Below are 15,169 nucleotides of genomic sequence, written 5' to 3'. Positions count from 1 at the left end.
TTAAAAACATTTAAAAATCATATCAACTCACAACTTTTGAATGGTAGTGTGCTGTCTTTGGTAAACTTTGCCATCTAATTTAAAATGGTTGTTTGTGGCCATTACATCCATTTCAAACTAAATTTCTGTGCATATGTACTCCATCAGTAAAAAACAGGGAACGCGTTAGAATTTCACTGGAACTAACTGCGATATCTAAAACAAATAAAATAAAAATCAGACATGCCTTTTAGCAATTTTTTTGCACAAATTTAGTCTCTTCCACTGACCATTTCATAAGATGTAGGTAAATAAATAAATGTGACACCATGACACTGATTTTAAGAGTAGTTGGAGTCAGAGGCTTTCATATTTAAATTATTTAATATCTACACAAACAGTTTTAATCTGATGGGAATTGTTGGATTGATTGAGGTGTTTACATGAAGGCTTTTCAGATCCGATTATTAGGTTGCATGCATATATAGCCATTGTTTCTTAATCTCAAATGAGCAAAATACCTCAGGGCATGATGGTCCATACAGTTGCTTAAATATTTCCAAATTTTATCACCAAAATCACAGTGTCTTGTTTACTTTGTGACTTCGATATTGCATCTCTCAAACACTTGGTAATGAAAGTTCAGTGCCTAGACCTTGTCCCTTCGCCCTATCCATTCACGTAAGTGTGACATTCCCAAACGTTCCACACCCATTTGGTAACGCGCAGAGCTGCTGCCAGATGAAGGCAGGCTTGTGCCTGAGAGACTGCATTACTGCATGGAAGGCCGTTTGCTGCTCTAGCGCTGTCATCATGATGTCAGTTGATCGCAATAGCTGTGAAATTTCACAATGCATAATTTCACAACGCATAATTTCACAATTGATACTACACTTTTATTTGAAAAAGATGTGTAATATAACAAGCATAAGTGTAAATTAAGTTATCGGAGGTCCACTTATAAAGGGCCATTTATTTCAAAATTTTCTACCCAGATTTTGACCCTCTGGTTTGAACACAAGCCGCATATTTCATTACCCGAATTGAAACTACGCCCAATGGAATCCTTTTTCTTTTTTGCTCTGGTCTTCACCCAGGTTGCTTTAGTGACGCAGAAGCTGAACATTGCTTCAGGATGGCGGAAGGCTGTAAAAGTGATGCCCCCATCAGAGGAAGGGTGCATGTCCCATCTGCCCTGAGGAAGAAAAGACCGGAATACCCGCCGGGAGACAGGAGTTATGCAGGCCACCTCATCAGGTATGATACTCTATTCTGCCTCACTTTCGCTTCAGAAACTGACTCCGCATAAAAATGTTGGATGACACATTTTGCTAAGCTTATAACAGATATTCAGCAGGGTGACAGTGGGTTCTTAAGTTTTTATTCGTATTCAATTCTTATTCATTTTAATTTATTCCATCAGAACATCAGAATATCATTTAAAAGACTTTAATATTTTTAAATCACACAATTGTTTGGGTCTTGACTTCAATTTTCAACAATGCTTACTGAACCTTGCTATAATAAAAACAAAAATGTGCATATAAAATTATTTTCTTCAGTTAATTGTAAAAGGTTTTGACTAGCACACCTTTTCTCCGTGTAATTCGAGGTGGTTTTCTTAGTCTCTCCACCTCATGTTTTGGCTGTAGCGAAAGTGGGCGGGGCTTAGGCCACAACCTCCCACCTGCTTCTGCCTTCCTCCAATGGGCAAGCAGTTACCAGAGTGACAGTGACTCTGACACGGACCACCCTGAACCAGACCCTGTGCAGGACGACCTAGCGAGTCGCAGATTTCGCTCTGTAACCTCTATGGCCCCTGTGAACTTTGCAATCCCTTCAAAGCCCTCGGGCCCCAGGGTGGCCACTATGGTGACCCCAAGTGCTAGGAAGTCATGGCTCACCTTTTCAGATGCTTCACGGCTAGCTGCAGTGCCACCACACAAATCAAACCAGAGGTCAGAGTTTAGAGTGTGTTTCGTATATACAGTGTGTCTGCAGTGGTGCCCTAATATTTGTGTGCTTGTGTTCATCCAACTGGCCCTAACCACTTTGTTTTGCTCATGAAAAGCAATTATGTCTTGATTGCAAATAAATAGGCTTTATTAATTTAGAAGATGTGCTTAGTTTTTTCTGAACTCACGTTCAACTCTGGAGCTTGTTTGGAAGCATTATTGCTTTGCCTGATCCTTCGATTTCAAGATTCATGTTGGCATTGTGTGGGTCTTCACTAATTAGCTGATCATTCATCTCATTACCAGAACTAATTGTGGTTTGATGTCGCTGTGCATTCCACTAACTAGCACTAAAAACAAAAGAGCGGTTAACAGGTCTGAGGCCTGTTGCATGAAGCTGGTTTCAGTTCCTACAAAGGTAAGTTTGAGATTAGTTTGAGTAAACAGTTTTTTTAGGATCAAGAAGGTGAATTGGTTTTTAGAGGTGTTCATCGGCATTATAACTTGCGTCACATGGCTAACCTGTTCCATAGTGTTTAAAGATGACAAACCAAACCTGGACCAATCAGCTGCAGCAAAGCGACACAGTATAGTTTCTGATGCATTAAAGCCACTCCCACTGTTTCTCTAGCTATAATTTGTTATATACTATCATACATTTTGTTATATGAATTATAATTCACACTGTCAAATAATGATTATTATATGAATTGATAATTAATAATAAAATGTGCATTTAAAAAAATATATTATACATGCATATAAATGATAAAAAGATTGAATATATAAAGCCTTTGGAGCTCTTTGTGAACCTATATAAATGATTTAACACTAGAACTGCCAGGGGTCGTTGTACCAGGAGGTAAAATTTGCCTATGTTAAATAACACATGACTATTGTTTTGATATGGCTAATTTTTTAGTCATCAACTGTTTTTGTCCTGTTGTCTTATGTTCGAGGCTATTTTAAGCAGGCAACACTGCAGGCTGATTTAGCCTATATTCAGCGATTAATGACTGAGAATTAGAAGGGAATAAATGTTTTTACATATTCGGATGGTGTAACATTATAATAACATGCCATTAATCTTATATTAAGATAACCCATGTTATTTAAATGACTAAAATACCCTAAATAGACAATGTGCAATAATAATTAACTGCACTACATAGGATGAATGATGCAACGGCAAATTCAATCGCAGTTTCGTAATTTGCCTTCATTTGTTTAGTTGTATAATTAATAGGGGTGTAACGATACCCTTATTTCACGATTCGATACATATCACGATACTGAACTCACGATACGATATTATTATGATACTCCCAAAACATATGATAAAAGGTTATCAAAAAAATGTATTGTTAATTAAAATGCTAACTTTGATTTTATATTGTGAAATTTTATCTGGTCTGTTCATGAATAGGCTTGGGCTTGGTGCTGGAAACCTAAGGTCAACAGTGACACCAGATAAAAAATATTAATGATTCTGAAGCTGAAAATACTGAATTATTTTAGACAAATATCCTTAACATTCTGGTAACATAAGACGTTTGGCATAATCATTACATATGCAGTAATGGGGCAAATATTCCCCCATTACATTATTATACAATCAACATCATATATTAGTTTAATGTAGCCTAGTACTGACACTAAAACTCAGAAAATATTCATATTTTCTCACACAGTCATTTTTTTATTTTGGGTGAACTATCCACGATACATATTGTCACTATCCACGATACGTATTGTTGCATTTTTGTATTGCGATATATTGTGGCACGATATATTGTTACACCCCTAATAATTAATAATTTGTACGAGAACATCATTACAACATAGATCAGATTTTTTTTTTTTCAGGAAACTGGCAGACTTGAATAAATAGCAACATAGTAAAGAATACACCAATACAAATTGCAAAAAATAAATAAATAATTTTAGTAGGGTAAGACATCTTCATTTGAACATGCCTTGTGCGACTGTTTACAGTTAATCACAAACTCTAGATCAAACCTGAGTTGACAGAGGATGTTTATACAGAGTGCTGTGACCCAACTGAACCTGATCTAAACCAGGCTTGATGTGCATGGGTTTTTCAAATCCAATCCTTCAGAAACTCCGGTTGTTCAGCTAGCTTCTTGCAACAGGCCTCTGCATGCGTGTTCATGCATGTGCTTCTTGGAGACATTTTTTCTCTCATCTCATATGGATGGCTCTTTCTTGGGAAGCAGTGTGTCCTCCATTCCTTCTGAAAATGGATCCCCAGAATGTGAATCTGCTACTTTGGAGGAAGAGTTTCTTCAGCGATCCCTGAACAATGGCATGAGTGACTCCGATGAGGACAGAGGTTATGCCGATCCAGTGCTGGACGATCTTTACACGCGTCGGGTGCTCATCTCCGACCATCAGACCTCCATCAATGCTGATTCAGACAGGTTTCTGCCCAAATATTGGACCCCTGAGGAAGCTCTACATGTGAAAAAGATCAGGCTAGGGTCTCAGCGCAGGCCATGGTATAAGAAGATGCAGGGCTTCAGGTTTGTCTTGTAATATAGAAAGAGATGTAATTATAGGACAGTTGGAAATCCTAGAGATTTTTTCAGATCAATATTTAAATGCATGTTAGATGTACTCTAGGTAGTGTCTGAAATGAAATCTATAAAATATCACACTTGCTGTTAAAAACTAAATTTGATCATATATGCTTGTTTTTCAAATAATGTTTTCTTCACATTTTCCATGTCTCAACCCTTATAGTATCAAGTTCTCAACCCTTGTTTTTCTATTGTTTTTGAGTAAATATTATTTATATCAGAACGATAAACTTGATATAAGTTTATATCAAAACTTTATGAAAATTATTGCTGACTGGTATGGATTAGATTTTATATTTTTTTTAGAGAATTGCCCACACATTTTTGTCTCAATTTGCAACACTTGTTATAGAAAAATAATAATAACTTAAATTCACCCCATAATGAAATACACACGCACGCCTCCTTTTCCATACACACGCGTATGACGACTTGTGTGACCATCCTATGGTCTTTATTTTTTGTTGTATTTAAAATGTCCCTGTTGTTTCATCTTTTCCTTTTCCTCTGCTTTTGCTTTCTCCTTTTTCCCCTTCACTCTCTGTCTCTCCTTTCTGTAGCCGACAGATGTCTGGTTCCTCTGAGGACGACACTGATTTTGACATCACTCCTTGGCTAGCTGCACCTGATCCAAACTTTTTTCATGATCCCAAATCCCCCCACACCTTTTGAACCAATTCTTGCGCTTTTATTTTCTTGTGCTGGAGTGCATTTGATAATTAACTCACACATATATATTTTGAGAAGGATATTGTAATACTAATTAAATGCAGATAATGTTTATATTAAAATGTACTTCGTAAAAAATCTGTGTAATATTGAAAGCTTAATTTTGCTAAACCATTTGTTTGCAATATTGATGTAGCAAAGTTTTAGCAAGTGCAAGCAGTTTATACAGCAGATACTATGTATGTTTGTATCACAACTTTGCTTCCTTTTTAATGAAGCTTGATTTTAAGTCTAGCAGTTGTGGCCATCTTGAGTCTGTAGCAAGTTGTAGCTAATTTGGTAACATCCATTAAATATTGGATTGTAATTTCAGTGTTAGACTCATTTATTTATAGGTGTGAGATGGCTTGGATAGAGTAGTCATCTACCACATTTATATAGAATAATAATGCCAAAGAATGCAAGCACATGTCCTTTGTGAACAGTCCCTAAGACTACATTTGTGCAATAGCAATTGAAATGAAACCTAGAGCCCATTGAAACAGTTAGCGATTGTTTTGCTGTGGTTTACATTTTAAAGGTAGGGTAGGCAATTTTCAGAGCGGCTAGTAATGGCAAGTTAGCTTTAAAAGCATGAGATCCCACCCTCCCTTCAGAGCGTCTCCAAGGCCACATCTCGAAACACATGATGCATGACACAGCAGAGTTTGCAAAGCGTCATGAGACCAGAGATGGTGTTAGAGACTTGAAACTACTTCAAGTCTCAAAGCACATATACAATAATAATGAACATAAACAACAGAGAGCACTGACTTGTACCACCTGACTTCTGCAGATTAATTTCGGCATTGATAGTTGCCATTGAAATGCATACATTTGAGTAATTAACCGCTCAGAGTGTAACGTCACAGGTTTCCATCTCTTCCAAATTACAGTAGTTATGGTGTGAACGGTATGGAATGGTATGGAAATAAATACTTTGATAGGATGTCCTACCTGCCTGTCAATGCATTCGAACCGAATGCAGTGATCGAACAAACATTTTATGGTCCTACGACTTATGTATACATTATTTAGACCGCTTAACTTAGTGATTTCTATCAGGATATGAAGAGACCTTTGCTTCAACTCTAACACATCTGTGGCCGTTCCTTGCACGTTACTTGCTAAATTAGTCTTACAGAATTCAGTCAAACATATTTACTATTATCTGGGTTATGTAACAAATGATGTTAATGCAGTCATTACAACTGCAAATTGCTTTTTCACTTTTCATACACACAATTTATTTGTGCCTTTCTGATATGCTAGAGTCTGAAGTCAAGCAACTTGCACTGAAATGTCAAATCAACTTGTTAAATGTTCTAAGCCAATAAAAAAAAAACAGCTCAGTAACGTGTCATTCGTGTGAATTTTTGCAACTTATCTCTGAGACTCTTATTTGCATTCACTTTTGTATAGTATGTACTTTACATTTAATGGAATAGTTCACTCTAAAATGAACCATTTGAAAGCCTATCTTCATTCATTGTAATTGCATGGAAAACAGCAACTGGTACCATTGTCAAATTTTTTCCAAAAGACCAAAGTTTCATTTGGTCCAAGGCTTTTTGGACAACGTTGGTGGGTAAATAAATTAATTTGTGGGTAAACTTATTTTTAAGTGAGAAAAAAAAATCTATATCCATCTGTACTATAAAGAGGAATTTACAATCAAATATTTCCATGGTTTCCCAGATTTCCCATCAGACGCTCTCGGTACACTGGGTGAGTTGAGCATTTTGAATGTTGCTTCAGTGGTGGTGTCGTCATGTGCTAGCAAACGCCGGATATCTTTTGCATTTGTGGCTTCATTTTGCAGCCTGCTTTTTAAAAAAAATTAGTTTATTTTATTTTTTATTAAATTACTTGTCCTTCAAATAATTAGATCGTTACAAAACATTTTAGAAAGTGCTGCATGCTATAGCATTGCCATGCGTGTGTGTCTCTGCAATAATGTACATACGCTTATCTTTGTTTTATTTTGTAAGCTTTAATGCATACGCTTGTTATACATTGTATCATAGTATTCTACTGATTATTTCTCCTTCATTGTTGGGTCTTTGTGAGCTTTAAGCAAATGGGGACTATATACTGATACAGTATATGTATTTACAGTATCTTTGTATGCGTGAGTTTCTGCTTATCTTTTTATTTACTTTATGCTGCTAATGGCATTTTGGCAGTCTTTGAGGCTTGAATGGAGACACGGTACTGTATCAGTTCTTATTTAACCTCTAGATGTCAGTATAACCCAATTGTATTTTTGCAAAATCCAACATTGCATCTTTTTGGTGTTTTGAATGAAGATTAGCATTTAAATGACCATGTCCATCTCCACTCAACAGAAGCAAATCCATGGGTGACATCCCATTGGAGCCCATACCCCAAGAATCTGACAACTGCTCCAGCTTTGACCCTCTGGGGTCGCGCCACGTTCACCAGAGGTCTGTTGGAGAGCTGACCCTTGAGCCCTCAGCCATACAGAGAGTTCAACAAGAACAGTTACAGAACATGAGGGCCAGAATGAAGGAAAGTGAGGCCAAGTGGCACGAAGTGAGTGATGCTTAGTTATTTGAGTAACACATTCTATGTCTAGAACATTCTACAGTGCTGGAACTACTGAACACCAATTATAATAGGCAACATTTTTTTAAAGTCCCCCTGTGGTGAAAATCAAGCTTTTAATGTTGTGTACTGTATGTCTATTTGGTGTTTTTAATATGCTTTAAGACATACCATGTGCAAACTCATAGTCCACACCATTGCAGAGTATTTTCTCTTTAAAACTGCACTGAACCAAGAATGCGGTTTGATATCGCGTGTGTTTCTGACATCACAAACTATCTTGTGACCAATCACGTAAACGTGTGATCGACAACGAGTGGATCTCTGAGCTGGTGTGAGTGGAGGCGGGGCTAATTTGCATATTCATAGGACCGCGTTTACATTTAATCATTTAGTTAGTAGACTCTTTTATCCAAAGCAATTTACAGGAGGAGAGCAATAGATGCAATCAAAGTAACAATAGGATAGCAATATGCAAGTGCTGCGACCCTTCCCAGTTAGTCTTGCATAGTACACGTAGCAAGGCTTTTTTATTTTGTATTAATAAATAGATATAGAATGGTAAGTGTTAGTATTAATGCATCAAGTGTTGCCGAAAAAAGATGCGTCTTCAGCAGTTTCTTCAAAATGGCTAAAGACTCAGCAACTCTGGTTGAGTTGGGCAGGTTATTCCACCAGCAGGGAACAGTGAAGGTAAAGGGCTGTGTGGGGACCTAAATTGAGGTACACAAGCTTTTATAAGTGAGTCAAATCTTCTGACACTGTCAGAATTATGTCGGAGATCAAATTTGATCGCAACGGTCATTAATCGGCTGTCGGTGAACATCTCAAACTAACGTTCAAAGACCTCAGATTTTAGCCTAGGATCAGAGGATTCTTTTAGGATTTGCTAAATTTGTCTCAGATGGCAAAATCGCGGCCAAAATCATACCGTGTGCACCCAGCTTAAGGCAAATCTGCAGGACTGGGCAGTTCTAGCAATGTGGTCTGTGAGGTTTAACTTATCAATCACAACTCTAAGGTTCCTGGCTGTCCTGGTTGGAGTTATGGATGACGAACCTATCTGAATGGAGCAGTTGTGGTGAAGTGTTGGGTTAGCTGGGACCACAAGCAGTTCTGTCTTCGCAAGGTTGAGTTGAAGGTGGTGGTCCTTCATCCAGCAAGAAATGTCTGTCAGGCAGGCTGAGATGTGAGCAGCTACCATATACAGTACTAAATGAGGCAAGGGTGTAGAGCAGAGGTCTTCAATCCTGCTCATGGAGAGCCACTGTCCTGCAGAGTTTAGTTCCAAACCTAATCAAACTCAGCTCAAGCTCTTCAGGATCCCTTGAAAATACAAAGGCCGGTGTGCTGAAGCAGGTTGGAACTAAACTCTGCAGGACAGTGACCCTCCAAAAGCAGGATTTCTGTTGTAGTAGAGTAACATTTTAAGCAATTTTAAGGCATGAATGTTTTTTCTTTCAAGGAAAAATTTTTCAATGTCATTTTGGTGTTTTAAGGGATACAATTATTGACTACAGGGAGACTTTAAAGGAATAGTTTGCCTAAAAAATACAATTCTGTCATTTATTCACACTGATATTGTTCTAAACTTCTGTGACTGACTTCTGCTGAACACAAAGGATATTTTGAAGAATCTTGTAAACCAAACAATTTTGGTTTCTATTGACTTTCAAGACATTTTCTCAAAATATATTTTATTTCCACAGAAGAATGAGTCTCACACAGGTTTGCAACAACATGATTGTGAGTAATTGACAGAATTTTCACCACTTCACCTTTAAACTGTAATGCTTAAAGGAATGGAGGCAATAGCAGCAATCTTATATAATTGCAAAAATAATGACTGTTTCAAACAACCGTCTGCTATTTTTCGAAACAAATAGTCCCTCTACAAACTTATGTTAGCCATTAACTTAAAAATTGCTGGTGACATTTTCTGTATGTTCCATAAAATATTGCTTTAGCATAAAAGTTTTCTCGATGAGGTTGCTACTTCTGGATTGGCACTGTGGGGGGCCTCAGCGAGCCAGATAATAGCAGAAATGGTTTCGACTGGCCTTGGAGAAAACTCTTACCCGTCTTCTATCATTCACACATCACACTGATGTTATTGTCTGACTTTTTTTTTTTTCATCATATTTTTTCATTTATCACTCAATTTTCATCTCTGTCATTGCAGGATCTGAGCAAGTGGAAGAGCCGGCGGCGGAGCACAAACTCTGACCTCCACAGAAAGCGTGAGGAGAGGGAGCAGATTGAACTTATTAGTGGTGGAGTGCCCAGTGACATCAGGACTGCACAGCTCACCGGGGGGCCGGAGGAGAGGTGGTTTATACTAGAATGTATTTTACTCTCAATAATGCTCTTAGAACTATTCCTTAAAAAAAAATTGTACTTGAACAGATTCAATTTAAACACAAATGAAAATATTGTTAATTATTCAAACTTGAATTACTGACTTTCTTTTGTGGAACACAATATAAGGAATTAAGCAGAATGTTTGAGTTGCTGTCTTCTATAGGGTACAATGGGGCAAAAGGCTCCATGAGGTAAAAGGCTCCTTTTTGATTTTTATTTTCCTCTAATTCACTTGATGGCACAAAAGCTTGCCGAAGCACTTTCCAAAACATCCGCTTTTCGAGATGCACGTGGACGTTTGTCTGATCCTTGACGCAATTGTGGGCAGCAACACAAAGTTGATTCTGCATCTGATATATATTTTTTTTTATTATTTTTTTTATGTTGGAGATTTAAGTAGCAAATGAAGAATTGCGCAAATTTTATGATTTTCAGTTTTGTAGTAGTATTTGGATAAATAATGTGTGGCTTTTGTCCCATGCTGCTGAGCCATTTATCCCGTGTATGGGGATATTTTAGAATTCATTGATCTGTCTGTCATTTATAAGATTTTTCACAATACTTTGTGAATAGCTTTGTGTTAAGAACACTAAAGGTTCAAGTGAAAATCTTGTTTGATAGCTGTGGTCACATTTACTGTCTTCATATATATGGAACCCCCCCCCCCCCCCCCAGATTTGTCATTCTGCTTAACTCCTTTTGTGTTGGTAGAAAGTCATGTGGGTTTTGAAAGTCATGTAGATGATAGATTTGTGAATTTATGTGCCAGATTTACAAAGGAGGCATGTTTGTGCATAAAGGAATGCAAGTAATATTTGGAGACATACCACATGCAAAAAAGTTCAACTGTTTAGTGAATTTCCTTAGTCTGTAACACTTCACAATGAGGTGTTAGTTATTATTTTGTATGTATATACCGGTAGTTGTATTAGTTACTTTCATAAAAACGGCAAAAACCCTGTAGTCCATTTACATAATTTATTAATCTGAATGATAATTTCTACATATACATTTCAAGTTCCAATTAATACAATAGTGCATTGATAAATTAACAGATTAAAGGGCAATTCAGTAGTTCTCTAGCTAGCATTAGCATCGCTGTTCATGTATTTAAGTATCGTTACCACAATGCTGTTTAATGCTGGGGCCGGTTGCATAAACCGCTAAGACTAGTCTTACAAGTTGATTAAGATTTTTTTTTCTTTAAGACTGTTCATAACTTTTTGGAGTCAGTTACATGAAGATTGGTTTAATTTGTCCCCAAAAAATAACTGCTAGTGGGTCATAGATCTTAAGACACTGGCTTGACATAATGGCTCCGTTATCTGTCTAACAAAAAGACGCTACCTTGGCGTTATCACTCATAATGTTCTGTCATCAGCTTGTTTTTTTTTTTGCTTTCAGATCTGCACCGCATATAATTTTTTTTTTTTTAAAGATAACTATTACATACAGAACAGCTTTCATCTTATTTTGAGTGTACGCCATTCAGATGGCTCTTCATAAAAGCAATTCATTTTTTAACATGTAAAACTTTTTCAATTAGCATTAAACTACTGAACGCACCTTTAACAATGAAGAATAATAAGTAAGGCATAATGTAGAGCGAGGCGGTTGTTATAGCGAATACAACCCTGACAGGCTGATCAGGATCAGGTCTTGAATCGGCCTGAAGGGGTTGTATTTGCTATAATAACCGCCTCGCTCTACATTATCCCGCTTATTATATGGCTAACTACCAAATAGATCAATAATTTGACACAAAATATTGATTTAAAAACGATTGTATTGCTTCTGCTAAAGAACACCGTGTCCATGGCAACACTCTGTTTTTCATGGCAACGGTGTGTTATCCTTAGCAGCGGTCTGTTATCAAGAAATAACAGACCGCATTCTACATTAGAATTATGTTATATATTAGCATCCACCTAGATTTAAAAAAAAATAATAATCCTAATGCATTAAGTGCTGTTATCAAATTCTAAAGTGCTACCACTTGTTCACGTGTGGCTAATAGAGACATTTGATAGTTACACCTGTCCTCCAAGCCCTCTCCACCCCCACTCCCCTTCCATTATCAGCCATGTGCTTTCTAGCAGAGTCCTGCCACATCCTTAAACTCCTACCCTGGGATCAGACATTCATTCCTGTTGGTTCACTCTCTTCCAGCTCCAACATGCCTGGACCCATGAGTGAATCGGGGTCCAGTTTCAGCAGTGCTAGGCTAACTGGATGGTCAACCACCTCGGCTTCACCCCTCACGAACGGGACGCCATCTTCTCTGACCAGAGGCACTGACATAGAGACACCCGACTCAGCCCAAATGTGCACCGGTGAATTCTTTAACCCTCCAGCAGCTGTTGTCTCTGAACCCTACGAGCAGCAGGGTCCAGACTTCAGCCGCCGCGCTGGTTTCCTAGAGAGCTTCTATGCAGGGGGAGCACGCATATCTGCCACTCTACCGAGGGGTTTCAGAAGGTCAGAAGGTTGCTCGCGCCTCTCCACAGGCATCACACCACGTCTATTTGGAGCCAAACCCTCCAAAGTGTCCTCACTACCCAAAGTGTATTCCGTAAGTGGCCATTCTCAGCCTTACGTGTTGCTCTATAGATGCTTTATTCATAAAAAAAGTCAGATCTGAATGTTAAGTCTTGATTATGGTTCTGGATTCTCAATGTGGAGGCTTTTGATTCTGATTAATGTGTTTTTGTGTGTGTGTGTCCATTTCACTTGGTATTTAGTATCCCTCTGTCTGATTTATTACGCAACAACTACTACACTTTCTCTGTGATGTCCTCGTTTTTTTCCTTTTTATATAGTGCAGTTTTATTTTTCTGTTCCCTGAATTTTCCACTCCGACAGAACCATGATCTCGTACAAAAAGATTATTTTATGCTTAAAAGGTTTGACCTTTTGAACGTGCACATCCCTATTTACAGAAAACCTCTATACAAGTACCCGAGTAATCCAAAAGTGACAGCAATGATCTTAAAAACATACTTTTTTTTTTCTTTTTTTTTCCCAGATTGGTTTTGGTGGCATTTCAGTACCTTGAGGTCTGATTAGTTTTGGGACCACATGCCATCCAGTGGTCAGTTGCATAAATGTGTTAAGACACTGTTAAGACTTTGCCTAGTCTGACCAATTAGCAGTTAGCCAAGTGGTAATCAGTCTTACTTTTCAGATTCAAATTAGATATATTTACGGTTTTATGTAAAGAACTTAAAGTTATGGCTAGTCTTAAAGAAAAAAATAAATAGACTAACTTGTAAGACTAGTCTAAGCAGTTTATGCAACCGGGCACAGATCGTAAAACTAAAGTGAAACTCTTCCAAAGCGCATGGTGATGAGCATACATTGGTCATTGGTAGAGCTGAGAGATGCAGCTTAAAAAAAGAAAATCATAATAATAATTGCAGAACTAGTGTAATGTCATGGTATTTAGTAAACAAAACCACCTATTAAAAAGATCCACTGAAATTGTTATATTCATGTTTTTTTTTTTTTTTTTAGATCAGAAGTAACTTCATGTATAATGAGAATATTATATCAATATTGGCCAGACTTATTATTCAATGACAATGTGTTCCACCTGACCTTGACCTACAGTAATTGTTAGTTTCTAAATAGTACCTAGTGTTTCTCTCTGTGATAAAGGAGTGGGGGATGAGGAAGAGTGTAGTTTGTGCAGTGTTCCGTGTGTGAAGTTTAGTGTTTCTCTTCATCACTTGATCATCTAGCGGCTGGCTTATAAATAATGAATCGAGCCACTACTACAGCTCTGCGCTGGGTGCTTTGTGAAACCCAAGCTAAGACTTCGTGTGCCTTGTGTGTGCTTTTCCATGACGGGCTTCTCAACCATGTGTGGACACGCGCACTGTTTGGCCACTGTGTCTCAAACAAAAGCAATTATGTTGCCTCTCTATATTGTACTGTGTGTGTCTGTTTAATTATTATGTGGCTTTATACATTTGAATTTAAGATTAAAGTCAACAAGAAATGGCGCATGAGAATTTTTCAGAGAAAAGTTATTTCATGGGCTTGTTAAAACCAATTTGAGACATATTCAAATTTTCAGTGCTCTTAAATTGAACAATTCATGGTTGTAGAAGTGGTTGTTACAGAAATAAGCCACTTTATTTATTTGGTTTTATCTTGTGTTTCTACAGATTGATGACTCTCATAAAAGCCTGATCAGTGGACACCGAGACTATTCAATCATCCCCTCTTTCCTCAGCGGTCAAGGAAAGGTCACAGCCTCTGCAGAGACTGGTCACTCTCGTTCAAGCACTCATCCAATCAACCCTAAGAAAGCGGATGAAGACTGGAGAGATGGAAGGTCATCAGCGCCTCCCATGAACTCTTTCGTCACTAAAGTGACCATGGCCGCTTCCATGATACAAACATCTCCTGTTGTCTCAAAAATAAGAGAAATTAAGGTAGGCTCCTTTGACGATCTGAACCAATCCAATCATGACGTCCCTGACCTACCTGGAATATTATATTATAATAATGCGGTATAAAAATGTAATGTTATATATATGCCTAGAAGTCCATTTCAGACATGATTTTCATTTATGCAGGTATGTGTGATAGTGGACACAGTTTGTGTTGTACTGACTGAAGCAGATTTCTTAAGGAAGGTGTCATGGGATCCTCAGGTGTCACATTCTCTCTCTGTATCTCTCCCTCTCTCTCTCTCTCAGGTGGGTCAAAGTGAAATGCGAGTCTGTTTGAATCAGAAGCCTAACAGCGGGAGAGACTTTGGATTCAAGGCTCACTGGGACTCAACTGGTGCTTGTGTGAAATCAGTTCAAGCAGGTAAGACTTATAATTCAGAACGGTTCAAAACGGCAAACTGTTTAACTACAATAATTGCGCCTTTTAAATGCATATGGGCTTTGCAATTTCACTTTATAAGAGTGAAATGTGAACCAGCTGTAAATCAGTCAGGTTAGATGCCTATTTCTACCATACAGAATCGGTTTAGAGATATTG

General features: G+C 37.8%; 1 protein-coding gene across 14 annotated transcripts in view; it reads left to right on the top strand.

Annotated features, from left to right (window-relative positions):
* The window catches only part of lmo7b (LIM domain 7b), a 39,437-nt gene that overhangs the window by 10,178 nt on the left and 14,090 nt on the right, over positions 1-15,169 (top strand). For 9 of the 14 annotated variants that reach the window (XM_079616891.1, XM_079616890.1, XM_079616898.1 and 6 more), the window contains 6 exons: positions 1,077-1,236; positions 7,591-7,798; positions 9,993-10,138; positions 12,341-12,743; positions 14,341-14,610; positions 14,878-14,992. In XM_079616891.1, coding sequence (XP_079473017.1) covers positions 1,077-1,236; positions 7,591-7,798; positions 9,993-10,138; positions 12,341-12,743; positions 14,341-14,610; positions 14,878-14,992 — 1,302 coding nt within the window. Of the gene's footprint in view, positions 1-1,076; positions 1,237-1,631; positions 1,938-4,171; positions 4,478-6,940; positions 6,971-7,590; positions 7,799-9,992; positions 10,139-12,340; positions 12,744-14,340; positions 14,611-14,877; positions 14,993-15,169 lie in introns of all 14 variants that reach the window. The other 5 variants (XM_079616892.1, XM_079616900.1, XM_079616895.1 and 2 more) reach the window with 2 other exon arrangements.

This window comes from Phoxinus phoxinus, assembly GCF_949152265.1.
Source record: "Phoxinus phoxinus genome assembly, chromosome: 6".
Classification (NCBI taxonomy): Eukaryota; Metazoa; Chordata; class Actinopteri; order Cypriniformes; family Leuciscidae; genus Phoxinus; species Phoxinus phoxinus.
Note: the sequence above shows the minus strand (reverse complement) of the source record. Positions and strands in the feature narration are given on the sequence as shown.